The following is a 22,572-nucleotide window of genomic DNA, read 5'->3' as shown; positions in this document are numbered from 1 at the left end:
CATCATCCCTCTCCTGGGCCAGGCCCACATCACTCCTTCCACCCTGCTGGACGACAGTTTTGAGAACATGTGTGAAGCCTTGTAAGGCCAATGCTAATGTATCTGCCTGCCTGTTTAAGGCGGCAGAAAGTTGATCACCCTGAGTCCGAAGGGCCGTTGTCAGGGCCTCAATAGACTCATTGGTGAGCCGTGCTTGAAGCTCGATGGAGGCTAGCCTTCCCTCCGTTGCAGGCGTTCCCGCATTTACCCGTGACACTATCTCAGAGATGCCCTCACATCCCTGTGACAGTATCTCGGAGATTCCCTCCTCTACCTGTGCCACCATTCCACTCATGCAGGAGTTGGACTCCTCTATCGTCTGCGCTATTGTGGAGAGTGCGCGTGGCACCTGTTCCAGCATCTCGCAAATGTGATGCTGCCCCTCGATCATTCTCCTTTTAATGGATGGTCCCCAGGGTTCAGCATCTGTGTCCAGCTGAGCAGAGCCTGGAGAAGAGTGCCCCCACCGACGCGGACGCTCTACAGCTGCCCCTGCCACCAGTGTCTGCTCGTGCTCACGTGTGTGGTGACTCACCATGTGCGACCCCAACTAAATGAGGACGGGGACCCACCAAGGTGTGTGTATCTGCGCTGGTGGATGGCTCACTCAGATGTGACGGTGCCCCCTCAGAGGTCAGCAGGTCCTCTGAGGAATCGCCCTCCGCCATCACGGCGGTCGCTGAAGGCACTGTAAGAGAACAGACGGCAATATGACAGATGTTGAGGTGCTGAAGATGGCAAGGCATGTTAACATCATTTGCTATTGTGAGTGCTGAATGTTAAAGTTCTGTCACCAGCCGTTTGTCGGGTGGCAGTCTCGGCGTCCCCGACGGACAGGCACTCGAGGGCGCGGCTCACTTCAAGAGCCTCCTGTACTGTGTCCGTGAGGACGACCTGATGTTGCGGTCCCCCCTCCATTCTTCGCCCTTTCCCATACATGGGTAAGGTAGCATAGTGGTTATGTTATTGGACTAGTAATCCAGAGACTTGGACTAATAATCCAGAGTCATGAGTTCAAATATAGCAACTGGGGAATTTAAATTCAATTAATTAAATAAAATCTGGAATTAAAAGACTAGTATCAGTAATGGTGGCCATGAAGCTACCAGATTGTCATAAAAACCCATCTGGTTCACTAATGCCCTTTGGGGAAGGAAACCGGCTGTCCTTACCCGGTCTGGCCTATGTGTGACTCCAGACCCACAGCAATGTGGTTGATTCTTAATTGCCCTCTGAAATGGCCTAGCAAGCCACTCAGTTTACCACACAAACTGCAGCAGTTCAAGAAGGCAGCTCACCACCACCTTCTCAAGGGCAATTAGGGATGGGCAATAAATGCTGGCCTTGCCAGTGACATCCACATCCCATGAATGAATTTTTAAAAAATAAGGGGGAGAAAGTAGAGAGGCGTGAGTGAAGGATGGTGATGTGGCCAACCGCTGAATGCATTGTTTTGGGTGAGGCTGACCGTAAAAGTGATGCATCAGAGGGTGAGTGTGAGACACAGCCATGACATTGTAAGAGGATTGGGTTGAGTGGTAGTGGTGGGATGAGTACCGGGGAGGTGAGTAAGTTGAGGATGAGGTTTGAGTGGGTGTGAGGAGTGATGTGATAGAGTAGTGTTGGCATGTACAGAATGAGTTGTGGGGTGGGGGCGGTGATGTGGAAGATGGAGTGTAGGAGAATGAGTAAGTGTACTCACTTTGGCTGACCGAGTTCGGTCATTGAAGCGCTTCCTGCACTGGATCCATGTGCGGGAGACGTTGCTGCTGCTGGTGACCTCCTCTGCCACCTCGAGCCAGGCTTTCTTGGTGGCAGAGACAGGCAAACTTCCTCCCGTCCACCGGGTAGAAAATATACCTCCTCCTCCTGACCCTATCCAGTAAGACCTGGAATGAGGCATCAGTAAATCTGGGTGCAGCGTTTCTCCTGGGCTGCTTCATTCTATAATTTTGGTTCTTTGCTGCAGGAGCAGCATTGGAGGACTGCCCCTTTAAATAGAGCTCCTCCAGCTGACAGCCTGTGATGCGGGTGCGCAGTCCGCCCGCTGCGCAGGTTTCCTGGAAGCCACGTTAAGTGGCTTCAATTTACCCGTGATCGCATGGGGAATGGACGGATTTCACTGGGCGGGTTACCCACCGCCCCCGCTGCTGCCATCCCGCCTCCCTGGTAATATTGGGACCTTAGTGTGTCTTCAGCCAACAATAGCACAATTCGATAGACCACTCATTCAAAGACAATGTCCAGGCCAAAAACACCAAACATGGAAACTCCAAATTTCACCAAAGAGAACAAAAATAAAATCCATTACATTGTCTGTATGCGTGTTTTTTAAGAATTATTTTAAACAGTTATCGCAAGTGAAATATTTAACAAACTCCAATATTAGTCTGTAAAATTCCCCAAAACCAGATAGAAAAAACCTTCTTACATGTTCTTGCACTGGAACTGTGTCCACAGGTTCCAGGTTCCTTCAGGGATTCCCCACAGTAAAGAAAAAGAAGAAACTTGCGTCATCCTGAAAGCAGCCTCCAGCTGTGAAGTAGTTAATGTTCACCTGTGCTAATAATTCAACTCTGAGAAAATTCAAAATCTAGGGAAATTACTTGTCACTTTCATATCCTAACTGAAAGATTCAATGGTCAGTGTGTGAGTGTGACTGTTACTAGGTACGAAAAGCTCCTGAATAGGGCAAAACAAAGGATAGTGGATGTGAAATGAACACAACTCTTTTCAAATTTAGCATGAATAAACAGAGCTCTGTGATGTTGATCTCAGACTGGTATGGTAACTTGAACAAGTCTCACATAAGAACATAACATGAGAAATAGGAGCAGGAGTGCAGCCCTACGAGCCTGCTCCGTCATTCAATAAGATCGTGGTGCCACGAAAAGGAGGATAGCATGCCGGAAATCCCAAGAAAACTAATATTGAATCGGGGACAGGGACTCAATAAAATTAACATAAGTAAAGCAACAGTAATGAAGAAAATAGAATCATAGAATCTTAGAAGTTTACAACATGGAAACAGGCCCTTCGGCCCAACATGTCCATGTCGCCCAGTTTATACCACTAAGCTAGTCCCAATTGCCTGCACTTGGCCCATATCCCTCTATACCCATCTTACCCATATAACTGTCCAAATGCTTTTTAAAAGACAAAATTGTACCCGCCTCTACTACTGCCTCTGGCAGCTCGTTCCAGACACTCACCACCCTTTGAGTGAAAAAATTGCTCCTCTGGACCCTTTTGTATCTCTCCCCTCTCACCTTAAATCTATGCCCCCTCGTTATAGACTCCCCTACCTTTGGGAAAAGATTTTGACTATCTACCTTATCTATGCCCCTCATTATTTTATAAAATAATAGCAATAAAGAGTGACAAATCCCCAGGACCAGATGGTTTCCATCCCAAGGTTTTAAAGGAAATAGGTGAGCACATTGCAGATGCCCTAACTATAATCTTTCAAAGTTCTCTAGATTCACGAACTGTCCCTCTAGATTGGAAAATTGCACATGTCACTCTGTTTTTTAAGAAAGGAGAGAGCGAGAAACAAGGTAATTATAGACCAGTTAGCCTTACATCTGTTGTGGGGAAAATGCTGGAGTCTATAATTAAGGATAGGGTGACTGAACACCGCGAGAATTTTCAGTTAATCAGAGAGAGCCAGCATGGATTTGTGAAAGGTAGGTCGTGCCTGACAAACCTGATTGAATTTTTGAAGAGGTGACTAAAGTAGTGGACAGGTGAATGTCAATGGATGTTATTTATATGGACTTCCAGAAGGCATTTGATAAGGTCCCACATGAGAGACTATTAGCTAAGATAGAAGCCCATGGAATCGAGGGAAAAGTACGGATTTGGTTAGGAAATTGGCAGGATGTGACTAGTGGAGTCCCGCAGGGGTCTGTCTTGGGGCCTCAATTATTCACAATATTTATTAACGACTTAGATGAAAGCATAGAAAGTCTCATATCTAAGTTTGCCGATGACACAAAGATTGGTGGCATTGTAAGCAGTGTAGATGAAAACATAAAATTACAAAGCGATATTGATAGATTAGGTGAATGGGCAAAACTGTGGCAATTGGAAATCAATGTAGACAAATGTGAGGTCATCCACTTTGAATCAAAAAAGGATAGAACAGGGTACTTTCTAAATGGTAAAAATTTAAAAACAGTGGACTTAGGGGTTCAGGTACATAGATCATTGAAGTGTCATGAACAGTTGCAGAAAATAATCAAGAAGGCTAGAGGACTGGAATACAAGGGGGCAGAAGTTATGCGGCAGCTTTACAAAACCCTGGTTAGACCGCACCTGGAGTACTGTGAGCAGTTCTGGGCACCGCACCTTCGGAAGGACATATTGGCCTTGGAGGGAGTGCAGCGTTGGTTTACTAGAATGAAACCCAGACTTCAAGGTTAAGTTACGAGGAGAGGTTACACAAATTGGGGTTGTATTCTCTAGAGTTTAGAAGGTTAAGGGGTGATCTGATCGAAGTTTATAAGATATTAAGGGGAACAGATAGGGTGGATAGAGAGAAACTATTTCCACTGGTTGGGGATTTTAGGAGTGGGGAGCACAGTCCAAAAATTAGAGCCAGACCTTTCAGGAGTGAGATTAGAAAACATTTCTACACACAAAGGGTGGTAGAAGTTTGGAACTCTCTTCCGCAAATGGCAATTGATACTAGCTCAATTGCTAACTTAAATCTAAGATGGATAGCTTTTTGGCAACCAAAGGTATTAAGGGATATGGGCCAAAGGCAGGTGTATGGAGCTAGATCACAGATCAGCCATGATCTTATCAAACGGCGGAGCAGGCACGAGGGGCTGAATGGCCTACTCCTGTTCCTATGTTCCTATGTTCCTAAGATCATGGCTGATCTTCTAACTCAACTCCCCTTTCCCATCCTAATCCCATATCTCTTGATTCCATTAGTGTCCAAAAATCCATCGACCTCAGTCTTGAATATACTCAACGACTGAGCATCCACAGCCCTCTGGAGTAGAGAATTCCAAAGATTAATAACCCTCTGAGTGAAGAAATTTTTCCTCATCTCAGTCCTAAATGGCCGACTTCTTATCTTGAGACTATGACCCTTAGTTCTAGACTCTCCAGCCAGGGGAAATAGCATCTCAGCATCTACCCTGTCAAGCCCTCTCAGAATCTTATATGTTTCAATGAGATCACCTCTCATTCTTCTAAATTCCAGAGAATATAGGCCTATTCTGCTCAATCTCTCCTCCTTGGACATTCCAAGAATCAATCTAGTGAACCTTCATTGCGCCCCCTCTAAGGCAAGTATATCCTTCATCAGGTAAGGAGACCAAAACTGTACACAGTACCCCAGGTGTGGTCTCACCAAAGCCTTACATAATTGCAGCAAGGCCTCCTTATTCTTATACTCCAACCCCCTTGCAAAAAAGGCTGACATACCATTTGCCTTCCTAATTGCTTGCTGTCCCTACATGTTAACTTTCTGCGATTTGTGGATAAGGACACCCAAATCCCTCTGACTACCAACATTTCTTATTCCTTCAACGTTTAAAAAAATTCTGCTTTTCTATTCTTCTTACCAAAGTGGCTAATTTCATATTTCCCCACATTATACTCCACCTGCCACCCTCTCGCCCACTCACTTAGCCTGTCTATATCCCTTTGCAGTCTTTTTGCGTCCTCCTAACAGCCTACTTTCCCACCTAGCTTTGTAACATCAGCATTAATGACTTGGATATGAATGTAAAAGTTCGCTGATGATACAAAAATTGGTAGGGTGGTAAATAGCGAGGAGGATAGCCTCAGTCTGCAGGACGATATAGATGGGTTGGTCAGATGGGCGGAACAGTGGCAAATGGAATTTAACCCGGAAAAGTGCGAGGTGATGCACTTTGGAGGGACTAACAAGGAAAGGGAATACACAATGAATGGGAGGACCCTAGGCAAGACAGAGGGTCAGAGGGATCTTGGTGTGCAAGTTCACAGATCCCTGAAGGCGGCGGAACAGGTAGATAAGGTGGTAAAGAAGGCATATGGGATACTTGCCTTTATTAGCCGAGGCATAGAATATAAGAGCAAGGAGGTTATGATGGAGCTGTATAAAACACTGGTTAGGCCACGGCTGGAGTACTGTGTGCAGTTCTGGTCGCCACACTACAGGAAGGATGTGATCGCTTTGGAGAGGGTGCAGAGGAGATTCACCAGGATGTTACCAGGGCTGGAGCGCTTCAGCTATGAAGAGAGACTGGGAAGATTGGGTTTGTTTTCCTTGGAGCAAAGGAGGCTGAGGGGGGACATGATTGAGGTGTACAAAATTATGAGGGGCACAGATAGGATGGATACTAAGGAGCTTTTTCCCTTCGTTGAGGGTTCTATAACAAGGGGACATAGATTCAAGGTAAAAGGCGGGAGGTTTAGAGGGGATTTGAGAAAGAACTCTTTCACCCAGAGGGTGGTTGGAGTCTGGAACGCACTGCCTGAAAGGGTTGTGGAGGCAGGAACCCTCACAACATTCAAGAAGCATTTGGATGAGCACTTGAAATGCCATAGCATACAAGGCTACGGACCAAATGCTGGAATATGGGATTAGAGTAGACAGGGCTGATGGCCGGCGCGGACACGATGGGCCGAAGGGCCTCTATCCGTGCTGTATAACTCTATGACTCCATGACTCTATACTTGGATACATTACACTCGGTCCCCTCATCTAAGTCATTGATATTTACTGTAAACAGCTGAGGCCCAAGCACTGATCCTTGCGGCACCCCACTAGTTACAACCCAACCTGCCAACCCAAAAGTGACCCATTTATTCCTACTCTCTGTTTTCTGTCCGTTAACCAATCCTCAAACCATGCTAATATATTACCCCAATCCCATGAACCCTAATCTTGTGTAACAATCTCTTGTGTAGCACCTTATCGAATGCCACAAACATGCTGTTTCATGATGCTGCCTTATTTCTACTGTGGGCAGCTTTGTAAACTAGAAAGTAGAAAACAATTCCTGTTATTGTAGATTTGAATTGGAAGTTTATTAAGGCCTTGCTGTATTTGTAGTGAAGCTTGGGTTAGGCTTTTGAGTTTGGTGGCTTTGAATTAATTGTTTACTGAACATTCCTGCCAATTTCAGAACTGCTGTAATCGCTCTAAATAGCCTGCCCTCGACACCACTGTCCTTTCCAACTATCATCCCATCTCTAACCTTTCCTTTCACTCCAAGGATCTGAAATGCATCATCACCACCCAGCTCTGTGCGCATCTCTTCAATCACTTCCTGTTTGACTCTCTTAAGTCTGACTTCCATCCCACCCACAGTACTAAAACATCTTGACATTTTGTGTGATTGTGACAATAATGAGTTATCCCTTTTTGTACTTTTCTCCCTCTCTCTGGCTTTTGACACAGTTGACCAAACTATCCTTCTTTACTGATATTTCTCCGTGGCCCATCCCTGTGGCATGGTCCTCACATTTTTACCAATCCTGATGCAGCTAGCACACCTCCTGTAATGGCTTCTCCAATTGTACCCACACAGTTACCTCTGGTGTGCCACAAGGCTCTATCCGAGGTCCATTTTTACCCCTCATCTATCCCTTGAAGTCATTATCATTATAAGGGTAGGGTCAACAACAACAACTTGCATTTATATAGCGCCTTTAACATAGTAAAACATCCCAAGGCGTTTCACAGGAGCGATTATCAAACAAAATTTGACACTGAGCCCCATAAGGAGATATTAGAAAAGGTGACCAAAAGCTTGGTCCAATATCGGAGCGATGAAAATTGGGGATGCGGAAGAGGCCAAAATTTCAGGAACGCAGAGATCTCGGGGGGTTCTAAGGCTGGAGGAGGTTACAGAGATAGGGAGGGTCAAGGCCATGGAGGGATGAGAATTTTAAAATCGAGGCATTGCTGGACCGGGAGCCAATGTAGGTCAGCAGGCACGGAGTGATGGGTGAACGGGACTTGGTGCTCCACCAGCAGCAGAGTTTTGGATGAGCTCAAGATTACGGAGGGTGGAAGATGGGAGGCCAGCCAGGAGAGCATTGGAATAGAATCATAGAATCACAGAATGGTTACAACACAGAAGGAGGCTGTTCGGCCCATCGAGCCCGTGCTGGCTTTATGTAAGAGCAATCCAGTTAGTCTCATTCCCCCACTCTTTCTCCGTAACCTGCAAGTTTTTTTCCCTTTAAGTATTTATCCAATTCCTTTTTGAAAGTCACGATTGAATCTGCTTCCACCACCCTTTCAGGCAGCACATTCCAGATCATAACTGGTTGAGTAGGAATAGTTGAGTCTAGAGGTAACAAAGGTACGGATGAGGATTTCAGCAGCAGATGAGCTGAGGCAGGGGCGGAGACGGGCGATATTACGGAGGTGGAAGTAGGCAGTCTTGGTGATGGAGAGGATATGGGGTAGGAAGCTCAGCTCAGGGTCAAATAGCATGCTGAGATTCTGAACCGTCTAGTTCAGGCTCAGACAATGGCCAGGGAGAGGGAAGGAGTAGATGGCTAGGGAATGGAGTTTGTGGCAGGAACCAAAGGCTTCTGTCTTCCCAATATTTAATTGGAGGAAATTTCTGCTCACCCAATACTGGATGTCAGCTTTCATACGTAAACTGATGATACACAGCTTTACCTATCCAGCACTCCCCTTGACTCCATGTTGTGTCTGACTGCCCGTCAGATATTAAGTGGGATGAACTAGAACTTTCTGCAGCCTAACACTGGCAAAATCAAAGCCACCCTGTTGGGTCCCCATCACAAAGTCCTTATCTCAGCTCATGATCCTATCTCTTTCCTAGGTGCCCACTCAAGCTCAACCCGATGATGCGTATCCTCATCCGGCTTGACTCTGAACCAAGTTTCTGCTGCCTCCAAAACCCCTGCCTGCACTCTCCACTCTTCCAAATCTGGTCTACTATGTGATTCCTCCCTCTGCTTTAGCATTGGAGTGCTCAGTCATTGCAACCCCCAGAGTCTGGAACTCCTTCCCTAAACCCTCCCTCCTTCCTGGCTACATCCCTTCGCACCTTCAAAATCTTCCTTTAAACCTACCACTTTGACCACACATTTGGGCACTCCCTTCCTATTCTTGCTCCAAATGCATTGGGACATTTTGCTATGTTAAAGGCACTGTATAAATGCAAGTCATGATATTGGCTGTACTTTTTAGTTACGTCAAGTTGCCAGCTTGGTTCAACTGGTCGCACTCTCCCCTCCGCATCAGAGGATTATGGGTCTGAGTCACACTTCAGGAGAGTACACAATCTGAGCCAACAACGCAGTGCAGTACTGAGGGAGTGCTACATTGTCACAGTTGTTGTCCTTCAGATAACATATTAAACTAATGTCTGGTCTGGCTGTTCAGGTGGCCATTAAAGATTGCACTGCACTATTTTGAACAAGAGCAGAGAGTTCTCCTGGGGTCCTGGCCAGCATTCGTTCCACAACCAACACCATTAAATAAACAGATTAACTCCTCATTCCTCTCATTGCTGTTTATGGGAACTTGCCCTGTGCAAAACAGTTGCAGTGTTTGCCTGCATAACAACAGTGACTGCACTTAAAAGTAATTCATTGTTCGTGAAGTGGTGAAATGGGATAAGATGCTATATAAATACAAGTTATTTTTTAATTCCAGTCTTTGATTCGTATTCCTTGAAAGAAAACAACATGATAGATAAAGCTAAAATGGAGGAATTTGAAAACACATACTTTGATTTGGCAATCACCAGCATATCATTGAACAGGAAGAGGTGCCTGCCCTTGGTCTTCGTTCCTACTGTTAGCTCCACGCAGTCCGCCATGATGAGTTCTGAGCTTAGATTGGCTAGTCCCAAAACAAAAGGGCATTGTTCCAAAGATATTGGCAAGAGTGCATTTTCTCTGTAAAGAGACAGATTTTTTTTTTGAATTACTGGATTCTGAAATGACACCAACTGAAATCTAGGCACATGAAAACAAATACAACTTGCCTTGACTAGAACATAAAGATTGGGGTCCATAGAAAGGATTTGTTTAACAAAAGTCACTCCCATTATTTAAATGAGAAGGTTCAAGTATTGAGGGAGTAGGAAGAGCATGGACAGTACTTTCCCATTGAGAACACAGTCTTTCTGAAAAAATGTTTGGCAAACCTATTTTTGTTTGTGGAAGAAGAGCAGCCATAGGTGGCTAAATGCCAGAGGCATGAGGATACATTTCAACATGACTAATATCTATTGTAAAATGAATGAAGAAAAGTTGTCAAACAATTTTTTTCTTTTAAAATGATGCTACTTTAAATGCTTATCACAAACTTTCACTTTTTTAATTTGTATCAACATTTGTTTTAAAATTCAGAAGTCCCAGAATTTGCGTATTCATGCAGGGAAGAAAGAACTTGCATTTATAGTGTCTTTCACTGCCTCAGGATGTCCCAAAGTGTTTCACAGCCAATTAAGTAATTTTGAAGTGTAGTTACTGTTGTAGGGAAACATGGCAGCCAATTTGAGCACAGCAAGGTCCTACAAGCAAAAGTTGATAAATGATCAGATAACCTGTTTCTTTAGTGTTTTTTTAGTGTTAGTTGAGGGATAAATATTGGCCAGGACACCGGGAGAACTCCCCTGCTCCTTTTCGAATCATGCTATGGGATCTTTTGGGGGTGATTTTAGGAGGCAAATGCGGGTGCCTTGGGGGAAATTAAAGCCGACGGGATGACAGTTAAAGAGCCAACTGTACCTCATTGAGGTACTTAAGGCACTTTACCTGTGACAGATGAAGGGATTAGAAAGATTTTTAACTTACCTGGGCGGCTTGCCCACCGCTTCTAATTCACGCCTGGTGAAACCAGAGCCGGATCAGGGAGAAAGAAACAAAATACATTAAATAAAAAACCATGCAATGAAGTGAAAACACTAAATGCACCTACCTTTGAAACCTGCTCAGATGTCTGATGTCTCCCACTCCGATGTCCCCCTCTTCACCCTCCCGATATCCCCCCAATGTCCCACCGATCTCCACCCGATGTCTCCCCTGATCTTCCCCTCTCTCCCCCCCGATCTTCCCCTCTCCCCCCCCCCCTCGGTCTTCCAGTCCAGCGCCAGATGACGTCTCTCTCTCTCTCTCTTTCTCGCCCCTCCCTCGTGTTGCAGCTCCTGATGTCAGCCAGCCTGTCAATCAGGCCAGCTGCCGGGCGCGAAACCCGGAGAGGAAGTTAACCATTATCAATCAACGAGGGATCGCGTCGGAAACGTCACAATCACCCCCCCGCTGCCATCCCGCCTCCCCGCTAATATCGGGGCCTTTATGTCCACCTGAGAAGGCACACGGGGCCGCAGTTTATGTCTCATCCAAAACATGCATCTCGTCGTACAGTGCAGCACACCCTCAGTACCGCATCGGGTGTCAGCCTAAATTATGAGCTCAAGTATCTGGAGCGGGTCTTAAACCCACAACCTTCTGACTCAGAGGTGAGGGCTACCACTGAGCCTTGCTATGAGAAAAATAAAAATCTTATCCATTTCTGTGGGATCTGCAACCATGTTTGTCAATGTCAGGTTATATCCGGATCAGCTGCATGGAGTCTGAAGGCATCTCATTAGCATAAGAAGCCCTGAGTGGCTTGACCTGGGAGTGATGAGCAGCAGCAGCAGAATCCTGTTAAGTGGAAACAGTGCACTCAAATGGAACAAATGCCATCCCACTAATAATTTACTCTGCAGCTGGAGGCCTGGATTTCAATTTGCATTCATTTGCGCAAATATCAATGATATAAAAATATACGTAGACTTGGATATTTCCAGTTATGAATTGCAAGTGTCGTACCAATCTCCAACTTACTTTGCACTCTCACCTGCATCCAGGCACCCCCCCCACCCCACCCCACGAGTTTGTACTGCAGTCAGACACTCTGCCCACTTTAATCACAGCTTCCCTCAGTTCGCTTCCTGATGACACTGTTTGGGTTTTGTGCAATAAAACAATCCTACGAAGATTCTGAGATGTTGAATACTTCAGCACGACATTAAAGAGCAATGGATAGAACTCAGTTAGGGCACAGGGGAAGGGGGAGATTTCCTCTTTAATATTTATTGCAAAATTGTAAACGTGTGCTTTATACATGAGTTCACAATTTCACTTCAAATAGCAGAGGAATCCTCTCTTATATGTGAATTAATAAACGCTGATCTAATCAAGGGATGCAGATAGTAGAAAAAGATTACCCAATTCTATTTTGACTGAAGATTCTGTTTTATTATCTGCTGTGGATAAAGGGTTAAGACCAACATAATCTGAATGGAATGTTTCTTTTCTCTGGGATGTGATGCAGTAACCAGACCAGATATGGTAGGAGCCCAGGACTCACCATTGCTCTGACACCGAACCCTCAAATATAACCTTACAGCACTTTCTACTGCCCCATCAGTCAGACCACTTCTTCCCAAATTGAGGCAAGGCCAGATGTTGCCCCCAGTGGAAGGCAGACTTGAATTAGGTTGGCACTGCCAAATCAAGGTCACTTTTTAAAACATCAGAAAGATTAAGGGAGGCATTATTTCCAGCAAACTAGATTTTGAGGTAACTCTTACTAGTCCATCAATTCAGTGCGGTTCTGTACTAACTAATGAGTTTTTGTGGGTTTTAGTGCTACATCTTGCATTAGCAATTTCTAATGTCACATAACCACTTGGTTTAATGTGATTTATAAGGTTAAAGTCTGGGTACGGTAGCATAGTGGTTATGTTACTGGACTAGTAATCCAGAGACCCGGACGAATAATCCAGAGATTAATCCCGCCACGGCAGCTGGAGAATTTAAATTCAGTCAATTAAATAAAATCTTGAATAAAAAGCGAATATCAGTAATGGTGACCGTGATTGTTGAAAAACCTGGTCTGGCCTATATGTGACTCCAGACCCACAGCAATGCGGTTGATTCTTAACTGCCCTCTGAAATGGCCTAGCAAGCCACTCAGTTGTACAATCCTGCTACAAAAAGACATATTAAGAATAAAACCAGATGGACCACCTGGCACTGGACATGACAAAGGCAAACCAAGCCCAGTTGACCCTGCAAAGTCCTCCTCACTAACACCTAGGGACTTATGCCAAAATTGGGAGAGCTGACCCAGAGACTAGTCAAGAAACAGCCTGACATAGCCACACTCACAGAATCATACCTTTCAGCCAACGTCTCAGACTCCTCCATTACCATCCCTAGGTATGTCCTGTCCCACTGGCAAGACAGACCCACCAGAGGTGGCAGCACAGTAGTATACAGTCAGGAGGGAATGTCCCGGGGAGTCCTCAACATTGACTCTGGACCCCATGAAGTCGCATGGCATCAGGCCAAACATGGGCAAGGAAACCTCCTGCTGCTTACCACCTACTGCCCTCCCTCAGCCAATGAAGCACTGGGGGCAGCATGGCCACAGGATGTACTCTGAGTGGGGGACTTCAATGTCCATCACCAAGCTGGCCGAGTCCTGAAGGACATAGCTGCCAGACTGGACCTACGGCAGGTGGTGGGAGAACCAACATTAGGGAAAAACCTACTTGACCTCGTCCTCATCAATTTACCTGTCGTAGATGCATCCGTCCATGACAATATTGGTAGGAGTGACCACCGCACAGTCTTTGTGCAGAAGAAGTCTCGTCTTCACACTGAGGACACCGTCCATCAGGTTGTGTGGCACTACCACCATGCCAAATGGGATAGATTCAGAACAGATCTAGCAGCTCAAAACTGGGCATCCATGAGGCGCTGTGGGCCATCAGCCGGGGCAGAATTGTATTCCATCACAATCTGTAACCTCATGGCCCGGCATATCCCTCACTTTACCATTACCATCAAGCCAAGGGATCAACCCTGGTTCAATGAGGAGTGTAGAAGAAATTGCCAGGACCAGCACCAGGCATACCGAAAATGAGGTGCAATCTGGTGAAGCTACAACACAGGACTACGTGCATGCTAAACAGCGGAAGCAACATGCTATAGACAGGGCTAAGCAATTTTTAATTTTTTTAATTTTTTAAAATTCATTCACGGGATGTGGGCGTCGCTGGCGAGGCCGGCATTTATTGCCCATCCCTAATTGCCCTCGAGAAGGTGGTGGTGAGCCGCCTTCTTGAACCGCTGCAGTCCGTGTGGTGACGGTTCTCCCACAGTGCTGTTAGGAAGGGAGTTCCAGGATTTTGACCCAGCGACAATGAAGGAACGGCGATATATTTCCAAGTCGGGATGGTGTGTGACTTGGAGGGGAACGTGCAGGTGGTGTTGTTCCCATGCGCCTGCTGCCCTTGTCCTTCTAGGTGGTAGAGGTCGCGGGTTTGGGAGGTGCTGTCGAAGAAGCCTTGGCGAGTTGCTGCAGTGCATCCTGTGGATGGTGCACACTGCAGCCACAGTGCGCCGGTGGTGAAGGGAGTGAATGTTTAGGGTGGTGGATGGGGTGCCAATCAAGCGGGCTGCTTTATCTTGGATGGTGTCGAGCTTCTTGAGTGTTGTTGGAGCTGCACTCATCCAGGCAAGTGGAGAGTATTCCATCACACTCCTGACTTGTGCCTTGTAGATGGTGGAAAGGCTTTGGGGAGTCAGGAGGTGAGTCACTCGCCGCAGAATACCCAGTCTCTGACCTGCTCTCGTAGCCACGGTATTTATACGGCTGGTCCAGTTAAGTTTCTGGTCAATGGTGACCCCCAGGATGTTGATGGTGGGGGATTCGGCGATGGTAATGCCGTTGAATGTCAAGGGGAGGTGGTTAGACTCTCTCTTGTTGGAGATGGTCATTGCCTGGCACTTATCTGGCGCGAATGTTACTTGCCACTTATCAGCCCAAGCCTGGATGTTGTCCAGGTCTTGCTGCATGCAGGCTCGGACTGCTTCATTATCTGAGGGGTTGCGAATGGAACTGAACACTGTGCAATCATCAGCGAACATCACCATTTCTGACCTTATGATGGAGGGAAGGTCATTGATGAAGCAGCTGAAGATGGTTGGGCCTAGGACACTGCCCTGAGATTCCACAACCAACGGATCAGATCAAAGCTCTGCAGTCCTGCCACATCCAGTCGTGAATGGTGTTGGACAATTAAACAACTAACGGGAGGAGGAGGCTCTGTAAACATCCCCATCCTCAATGATGGTGGAGTCCAGCACGTGAGTGCAAAAGACAAGGCTGAAGCGTTTGCAACCATCTTCAGCCAGAAGTGCCGAGTAGATGATCCATCTCGGCCTCCTCCCGATATCCCCACCATCACAGAAGCCAGTCTTCAGCCAATTCCATTCACTCTACGTGATATCAAGAAATGGCTGAGTGCACTGGATATGCTGGCTATGGGCCCCGACGACATCCCAGCTGTAGTGCTGAAGACTCGTGCTCCAGAACTGGCCGCACCTCGAGCCAAGTTGTTCCAGTACAGCTATATCACTGACATCTACCCGACAATGTAGAAAATTGCCCTGGTATGTCCAAAAAGCAGGATAAATCTAATTCTGCCAATTACCACCCCATCAGTCTACTCTCAATCATCAGCAAAGTGATGGAAGGTGTCGTCGACAGTGCTATCAAGCGGCACTTGCTCACCAATAATCTGCTCACCGATGCTCAGTTTGGGTTCCGCCAGGACCACTCGGCTCCAGACCTCATTACAGCCTTGGTCCAAACATGGACAAAAGAGCTGAATTCCAGAGGTGAGGTGAGAGTGACTGCACTTGACATCAAGGCAGCATTTGACTGAGTTTGGCATCAAGGAGCCCTAGTAAAATTGAAGTCACTTGGAATCAGGGGGAAAAGTCTCCCATGGCTGGAGTCATACCTAGCACAAAGGAAGATGGTAGTGGTTGTTGGAGGCCAATCATCTCAGCCCCAGGGTATTGCTGCAGGAGTTCCTCCGGGCAGTGTCCCAGGCCCAACCATCTTCAGCTGCTTCATCAATGATCCTCCCTTCATCATAAGGTCAGAAGTGGGAATGTTCGCTGATGATTGCACAGTGTTCAGTTCCATTTGCAACCCCTCAGATAATGAAGCAGTCTGTGCCCGCATGCAGCAAGACCTGGACAACATTCACGCTTGGGCTGATAAGTGGCAAGTAACATTCGCGCCAGACAAGTGCCAGGCAATGACCATCTTCAACAAGAGAGAGTCTAACCACCTCCCTTTGACAGTCAACAGCCTTACCATCACCGAATCCCCCACCATCAACATCCTGGAGGTCACTATTGACCAGAAACTTAACTGGACCAGCCACATAAATACTGTGGCTACAAGAGCAGGTCAGAGGCTGGGTATTCTGTGGCGAGTGACTCACCTCCTGGCTCCCCAAAGCCTTTCCATCATCTACAAGGCACAAGTCAGGAGTGTGATGGAATACTCTCCACTTGCCTGGATGAGTGCAGCTCCAACAACACTCAAGAAGTTCAAGAAGTTCAACACCATCCAGGACAAAGCAGCCCGTTTGATTGGCACCCCATCCACCACCCTAAACATTCACTCCCTTCACCACCGGTGCACTGTGGCTGCAGTGTGTACCATCCACAGGATGCACTGCAGCAACTCGCCAAGGCTTCTTCAACAGCACCTCCCAAACCCGCGACCTCTACCACCTGGAAGGACAAGGGCAACAGGCATATGGGAACACCGCCTGCATGTTCCCCTCCAAGTCACACATTATCCCAACTTAGAAATATATCACCGTTCCTTCATTGTCGCTGGGTCAAAATCCTGGAACTCCCTTCCTAACAGCACTGTGGGAGAACCTTCACCAGCGGTTCAAGAGGACGGCTCACCACCACCTTCTCAGGGGCAATTAGGAATGGGCAATAAATGCCGGCCTAGCCGGCGACGCCCGCATCCCATGAACGAATTTTTAAAAATTATTGGATAGAATTGGTTCAGTGATTCGTTTAGAGAATTAATATATTTCCAAGTCGGGATGATGCATGATTTGGAGGGGAACATGTAGGTGCTTATCTTTTCGTAAATGTTTAAACGCATTCTACCAGCCCAACCAGGTAATGCCCTGGCCTGGATTGTTAATTCAATCACGGGAGCCATTATTTGGTAAAATATAACTAAAAGAGAATATTTCTAACCAAGAAAATAACGACAGGCTTTCAAATGAAAACACATCAGAGTTGACGCTCCAGTGGTACAATACGATCACAAGATAACCACAGATGAGGGAGACCATTCGGCCCATCTTAATTCATCCATCCAGAGAGATCCTAACATTGCTCCTCATTGTAGAATTCAATTGTCTCTTAATTGATTTCAGAGTTCTCACCTCCACTATAATACAGTTCAGGTTTAATTTAAGTGGAAGGAGAGGGATCCCAACAATAGTGAGGGACCAAAAATCATGAACCTTCTGAGAACTGCAGAGGCATCTTTTTATTTTAAAAGCCAATGGCACTGGTTTAATTTATTCAAGGAATGCTTTAAAGCACTTTCAAGTAATTTGAGTGGTGGTAACTCAAATCAAGAGTTACTCGATTGGCATTAATTGTGCCGCCAACATTGAGCAGTGGGACTTTGGAGCCTGTCCCTCAGCTCCCAACATCATTCTTTGCCATGACACTCAGCTGCCAACATTCTGTCCCATGATCATTGCGTGTGTCTCAACATAGGTATTTGAGACTGATCTGGTTGCTCTGTTCACAGTCCCTGTAGAACAGTGACCGATGGTGGACACCATCACACTACTCACAGAACTGAACTGTTATTCAGGTGGAGAGAGGGGGAGTCTAATAGCTCACATTAATCTTGGATGTCTCCCAAGGTTCTATACTTTTTCTAATTCTCTCCAAATATTTTTTAGAAAACCATTCTTATGTTCAAAAGAAAAAAGAAATATGCTCATAAAGGGACTATCTTCATGAACAAGAATTTGCCAGACTTTTTCTCATTTGTTTACAAATACAGAGTGCAATGATGTAAACTGTGCTCAAAACTATCATCATGCCCATGATTAAAATGACATAGAGATATGTAATATTGTTAAGGGTATAGAAAAAGTTAACCTGGAATATTACTTTAAATTAAACTGTGGGAGTAGAACTAGGGGACACAGGTTCAAACTAGTTAAAGGTAACTTTAGGGTCAGGTATCAGGAAATTCTTCTTCACACAAAGAGTAATCAACATGTGGAATAAACCTCCAGATAGAGTAGTTGAGGTGAGAACCCTGGAATAATTTAAGAGACAATTGAATACTACAACGAGGATCTCTCTGGATGGATGAATTACGATGGGCCTCATTTGTGGTTATCTTGTGAGCTTATGATCTAATTCTCTTCTCATCCAGACCAATATGGGTTTGCCAAATGCATTTGTATACCTCTTTAAATTGAAAGAGTAAACTGCCAACATGTCCTCAGCAGTGGATGTAAAATCTGACAGACTTCTTGCACTTGGCTGTGGTGCGCTTGTGGTTACAGCGCTGCAGCTCGATACTTGTCAGCAAACTGTTGTTGGTCAGTTTCTCAATATATGTACAGTATATGTCTTCAAAGTTTTGTTATCTGATGTTTTAAAATCTGAGAAGCTTTGGTAGCATAGAATAAAACTTTGCGACAGTTGTCCACGATTTCTATTTCTTCAGGGACTTGAATATTTTCAACACAGTATTTTGTCTCTCATCTGAAGTTTGTGTCGAGTGGGGAAATACCAAGAAATATCCAGGTCGCACTGACGTCAGTTTTCAGACCACCTACTGTTCCACTGCAATAGCGCACACCTACAAACCTTGATGGAACACTTTGTGCCAAGCTGAGTGATCACACACCTATGATGATCACAGCCGTAGACAGCAAAATCTCCCACATTGAACACAAGAATTTAATCAGACAAATGCAGAGTTGTAAACAACAGTGTGCTTGGAGTGGCATTTAAGATAAGCACAGGTGACGGTGATTGCAAACCCATTAAAACATATGGAGACGTGTTTACTTATGAATGACATAATCCCCGGGCTATTGATGGAGAAAGAAAATCAAAGTCCCTGGTCATTATTCAGTAATTCCTGCTGGAAAGAATGTACGTGAGAGAGTGGTATATATATATACATATATATATATATGTATGTATATATCATGAGATAGAAAAAGAGAGAGGGAGGAGAGAGGGGGTGAGAGAGAGAGGAAGTGAGAGTGTGTGGGTAAGAGGGAGAGTGTATATAGAGATAAAGTGTAGATATAAATAGAGAGAAATATAGGTGAGTGAGAGGTAGAGATAAAAAAAGAGAGATAGAGATAAAAGAGAGGGAGGAGAGTCAGAGAAAGGAAGAGAGAAAGAGATAGAGAGATGAAAGAGAGAGGAGAGAATTAGAGATATAGGGTATGATTTTGACCCTGAGCTGAGAAGGGAGCAGGGGAAGTCAAATTGCGGACGGGAAACCTGGAAGTACGGATTTCCCAGACGTCCTTACGATTTTGACGTAAGGACGTCTTTTTTTTGTCGATTTGCCATCCGACTGACCAGCCTGAGTGACAGGCTGATCTCAGTCAGACAGGAGAGCAGCCAGGAAGAGGACATGTTCAGGTAAGTCTTCAGGTAAGTCTTTGATTGTAAGGATGGGGGGGGCATGGGGGGCATGGGTGAGCATGGGGGGCATGGGTAGGCATGGGGCATGGGTGGGCATGGGCAACTGATGGGCATGAGGGTCAGGAGGGAGTCAGTCATGGGGGTTGGGATCGGAGGTCATCGCGGGGGTCCGCAATTGATTGGGGGGGGGGGGGTCGGAGATCGGAGGGCGGTCCGCGATTGATTGGGGGGGATCGGAGATCCGGGGGGATCCACGATCATTGGGGGGTGGGGGATCGGAGATCGGGGTGGGTTCGCGATCGTTGGGGAGTCGTCGCAAGTAGGCTTGCTAGGCCTGGGGGAAGCACTCCTGCTCCTCCGAGCCCACAAGATGTGCCAGAAAGGCATCTACCTGCAGTTTTGGGTCTTCTCTCACCCTCTCACGAGGTGTGAAGGAGAAGGTCCAGGAATCCTGGCCCCCAGGGGTTTAAATTGCAAAACCTGCAAAAATGGAGGCCCACAACCTCCTTGAAAGGTATGAGTGAACAACCCACCTCCTGGGAGTGGGTTGGTCACCCGCCCCTCTTCCCGCCCTGGTGAAAACCGGAAATGGGTGGGTTGGGGGCAGATCTGAAATGGTTGCGATTTCAATGCCCACCCCCCGTCCCCAACCCACCCGTTTTTCAATGTTAAAATCGTGCCCATAGTGTGGGTGAAATATAGGAAAAGAGAGAGAGAGAGATGAGCGAGAGGTGAAAGAAAGAAGGTGAGAAAGAGAGGAGTGAGGGGGAAGAGAATGAGAGACAGAGATAGAGTTGAAAGAGAGAGGAGAGAAAGAAAGAGAGATGAAAGGGAAAGAAGGAGAGCAGAGAGGGTGTGTGTGTGTTTGTGTGTGTAGGTTAGGTAAGGGAGCATTGAGCTTTACTGTGCTGCCTCCACAGGCAAACAGCTTGTTGACACTCACTGCCAAGGCTGGCATGTCAAGAATGGCCATTTGCCTGAGGAACTAGAGTGCTGGGGGCACTTGTGGAATCAGACCCCAGCCTGAATCAACACCTTCAGGAGGGGAGGCTAGAAAAGGGAGCAAATTGGTAAACAAAGCATTGAGAAGCACATTATACTTAGACCCTATTAACTGTTTCCAAAGCTCCAGCAACCATACTACAATAACAGGCTTGTCAATTCTATTTGTGGGGGAGAGGAGAGTCCCTTCACTATTAGCGTCAGGTTGTGCTTGTATCCACCGACGCATAGATTCTGGTGCTGTGAACTATAACCAGGAGGTCAAAAAGGAGGGCATCACCATGGAGCCTCCTCCTTTTGCTGTACATACCTGTTGCAGGCACTTCCTGTGGTGGGCTGAAAGTGTTTATCACAGTCATTTCTTCCATTCTGTATATGTATTTTTAAATTTATATAAGCTTGATCATGTTTAGAGCTTTCCAATGCCAAGGAAACTAACTACAGGGAAAATATAAATATCAAAGTAGTTATGACTTATCACTGTCCTAAAATAGGTTTTGATATCAATGAGAAATCAACATACTGAAACATTTGACAGTTAACAGTGATATTCCTATAAGAAAACATGGCTTCACTCATCCAATAATGTCAGGAGACATTAATCTCTCCTCGTTGATATCGCCAGTCCCACAGAAGATGCATGAAAACATGTACTGAACAAAATCCAGAGCACTGGTATAATTGGAAAAAGAAAGATTTGAATAATTATTAAAGGCCTTTAAATGTACATCTTTATACAGCCAAAAACAAAAGGCAAAAGGTTATTAAAATCGGCACACTGTGACACAATTAGAACCTGATGGAATTTTAACTAAGGATCGTTCCACCCAGTGTGGAACCCACCAGTTAAACCTGGCAACAACCTGACCGGTGCCAGACAAGGCCCAGAAAATTAAGAATATTTTTGATATTTTCCTGTTTTTTTGTGGGCCAGGACAAGCAGGAGTGCTCCACCGGCCCCCATAAGGAAACCTTGGGCCTTCCCCAACCGTGATGGCTTACGATCCCCACCTCCACTCTTTACCATTTTACCACTCATCTGATTGCCTGCGACCATTCCATCGGGTCCTCCTGCTGCCCAAAGTCCCGCTCCCGCCTACTGGCCATTTAGCGCTTCCCACTGGGTTCAGGTGGTAGGCAGTAAAAATCCCCTGGGCCTCACACTGCGGAGGACCGGATGCTTTCCCATCTTCTTCCGCCCGCACAACTCCCGCCGGAAGTTAAAATTGGGAGGGGTGATTGCCCACCCGGGAATACAAACTCACTTTAAGAAGTACATTCCTGCTTTAAATACGCCTTGGGAGGTCTGCTGGAAATTGAGTGGAGAAAATGGGCGGGCTGCCTGTTTACTGATGCAATTGGGCGGGCTGCCTGTCAATAATATTAAAATGAGACCCAGGAGTTAAAATTGCCCAGGCTTCACACTGGCTACATCGTGGGGGCTTCCCGCTCGTCCTGCCCACTGCCCGCCTGATTCCCACTCTGTTAAAATTGGGGCTATGGAGATTTTAATTTTATTAAGTTAGTATTAGCAATAAAAATTGAAAAATGTGCTGGTCCAAACCCTGAGGGTGCAGATAGAAAGTGAAGAATATACAATCAAAATGTGGCTCTCATGAGACAAGACCACTAATCTGCTGCTACTTTTTTCCCTCATGTCCTGTCTCAACACATTCAGCCCATCAAGTCTGCACTTGTGGTTTTCTCCATGTCTAATCTCACTCTCCTGCTTGCTCCTCATATCTCCAAATGAATTAATTCAATATCATTGTATTATTGATTGCCTTTCTCTATTGCATTTCCCGATTATTTGGTATTGTTTTCGTACTACATTGTGGCATGACGAAGTCTGAAAACACACAGATGATTTTAGTGCAACAGGAGCAGTTTTATGGAAGAAATTGTCACAGTATCCTCAAACCAAATCAATACCAATCTTTTACTCTTTTTTGTTGCACTCTAAGTATAATAGCATCTGACAAATCGGCTGTATCAAGCAACTTT

At 45.9% G+C, this 22,572-nt stretch overlaps 1 protein-coding gene across 3 annotated transcripts in view; it reads right to left on the bottom strand.

Moving 5' to 3' along the window:
- The window catches only part of tagapb (T cell activation RhoGTPase activating protein b), a 165,075-nt gene that overhangs the window by 38,919 nt on the left and 103,584 nt on the right, over positions 1-22,572 (bottom strand). For all 3 annotated transcript variants that reach the window (XM_067989144.1, XM_067989145.1, XM_067989146.1), the window contains exon 3: positions 9,760-9,930. In XM_067989144.1, the coding sequence (XP_067845245.1) occupies positions 9,760-9,930 (171 nt within the window). The remainder of the gene's footprint in view (positions 1-9,759; positions 9,931-22,572) is intronic.

This window comes from Heptranchias perlo, chromosome 8 (genome assembly GCF_035084215.1).
Source record: "Heptranchias perlo isolate sHepPer1 chromosome 8, sHepPer1.hap1, whole genome shotgun sequence".
NCBI classification, from domain to species: Eukaryota; Metazoa; Chordata; class Chondrichthyes; order Hexanchiformes; family Hexanchidae; genus Heptranchias; species Heptranchias perlo.
This window is presented reverse-complemented; position numbering and strand designations above follow the sequence as displayed.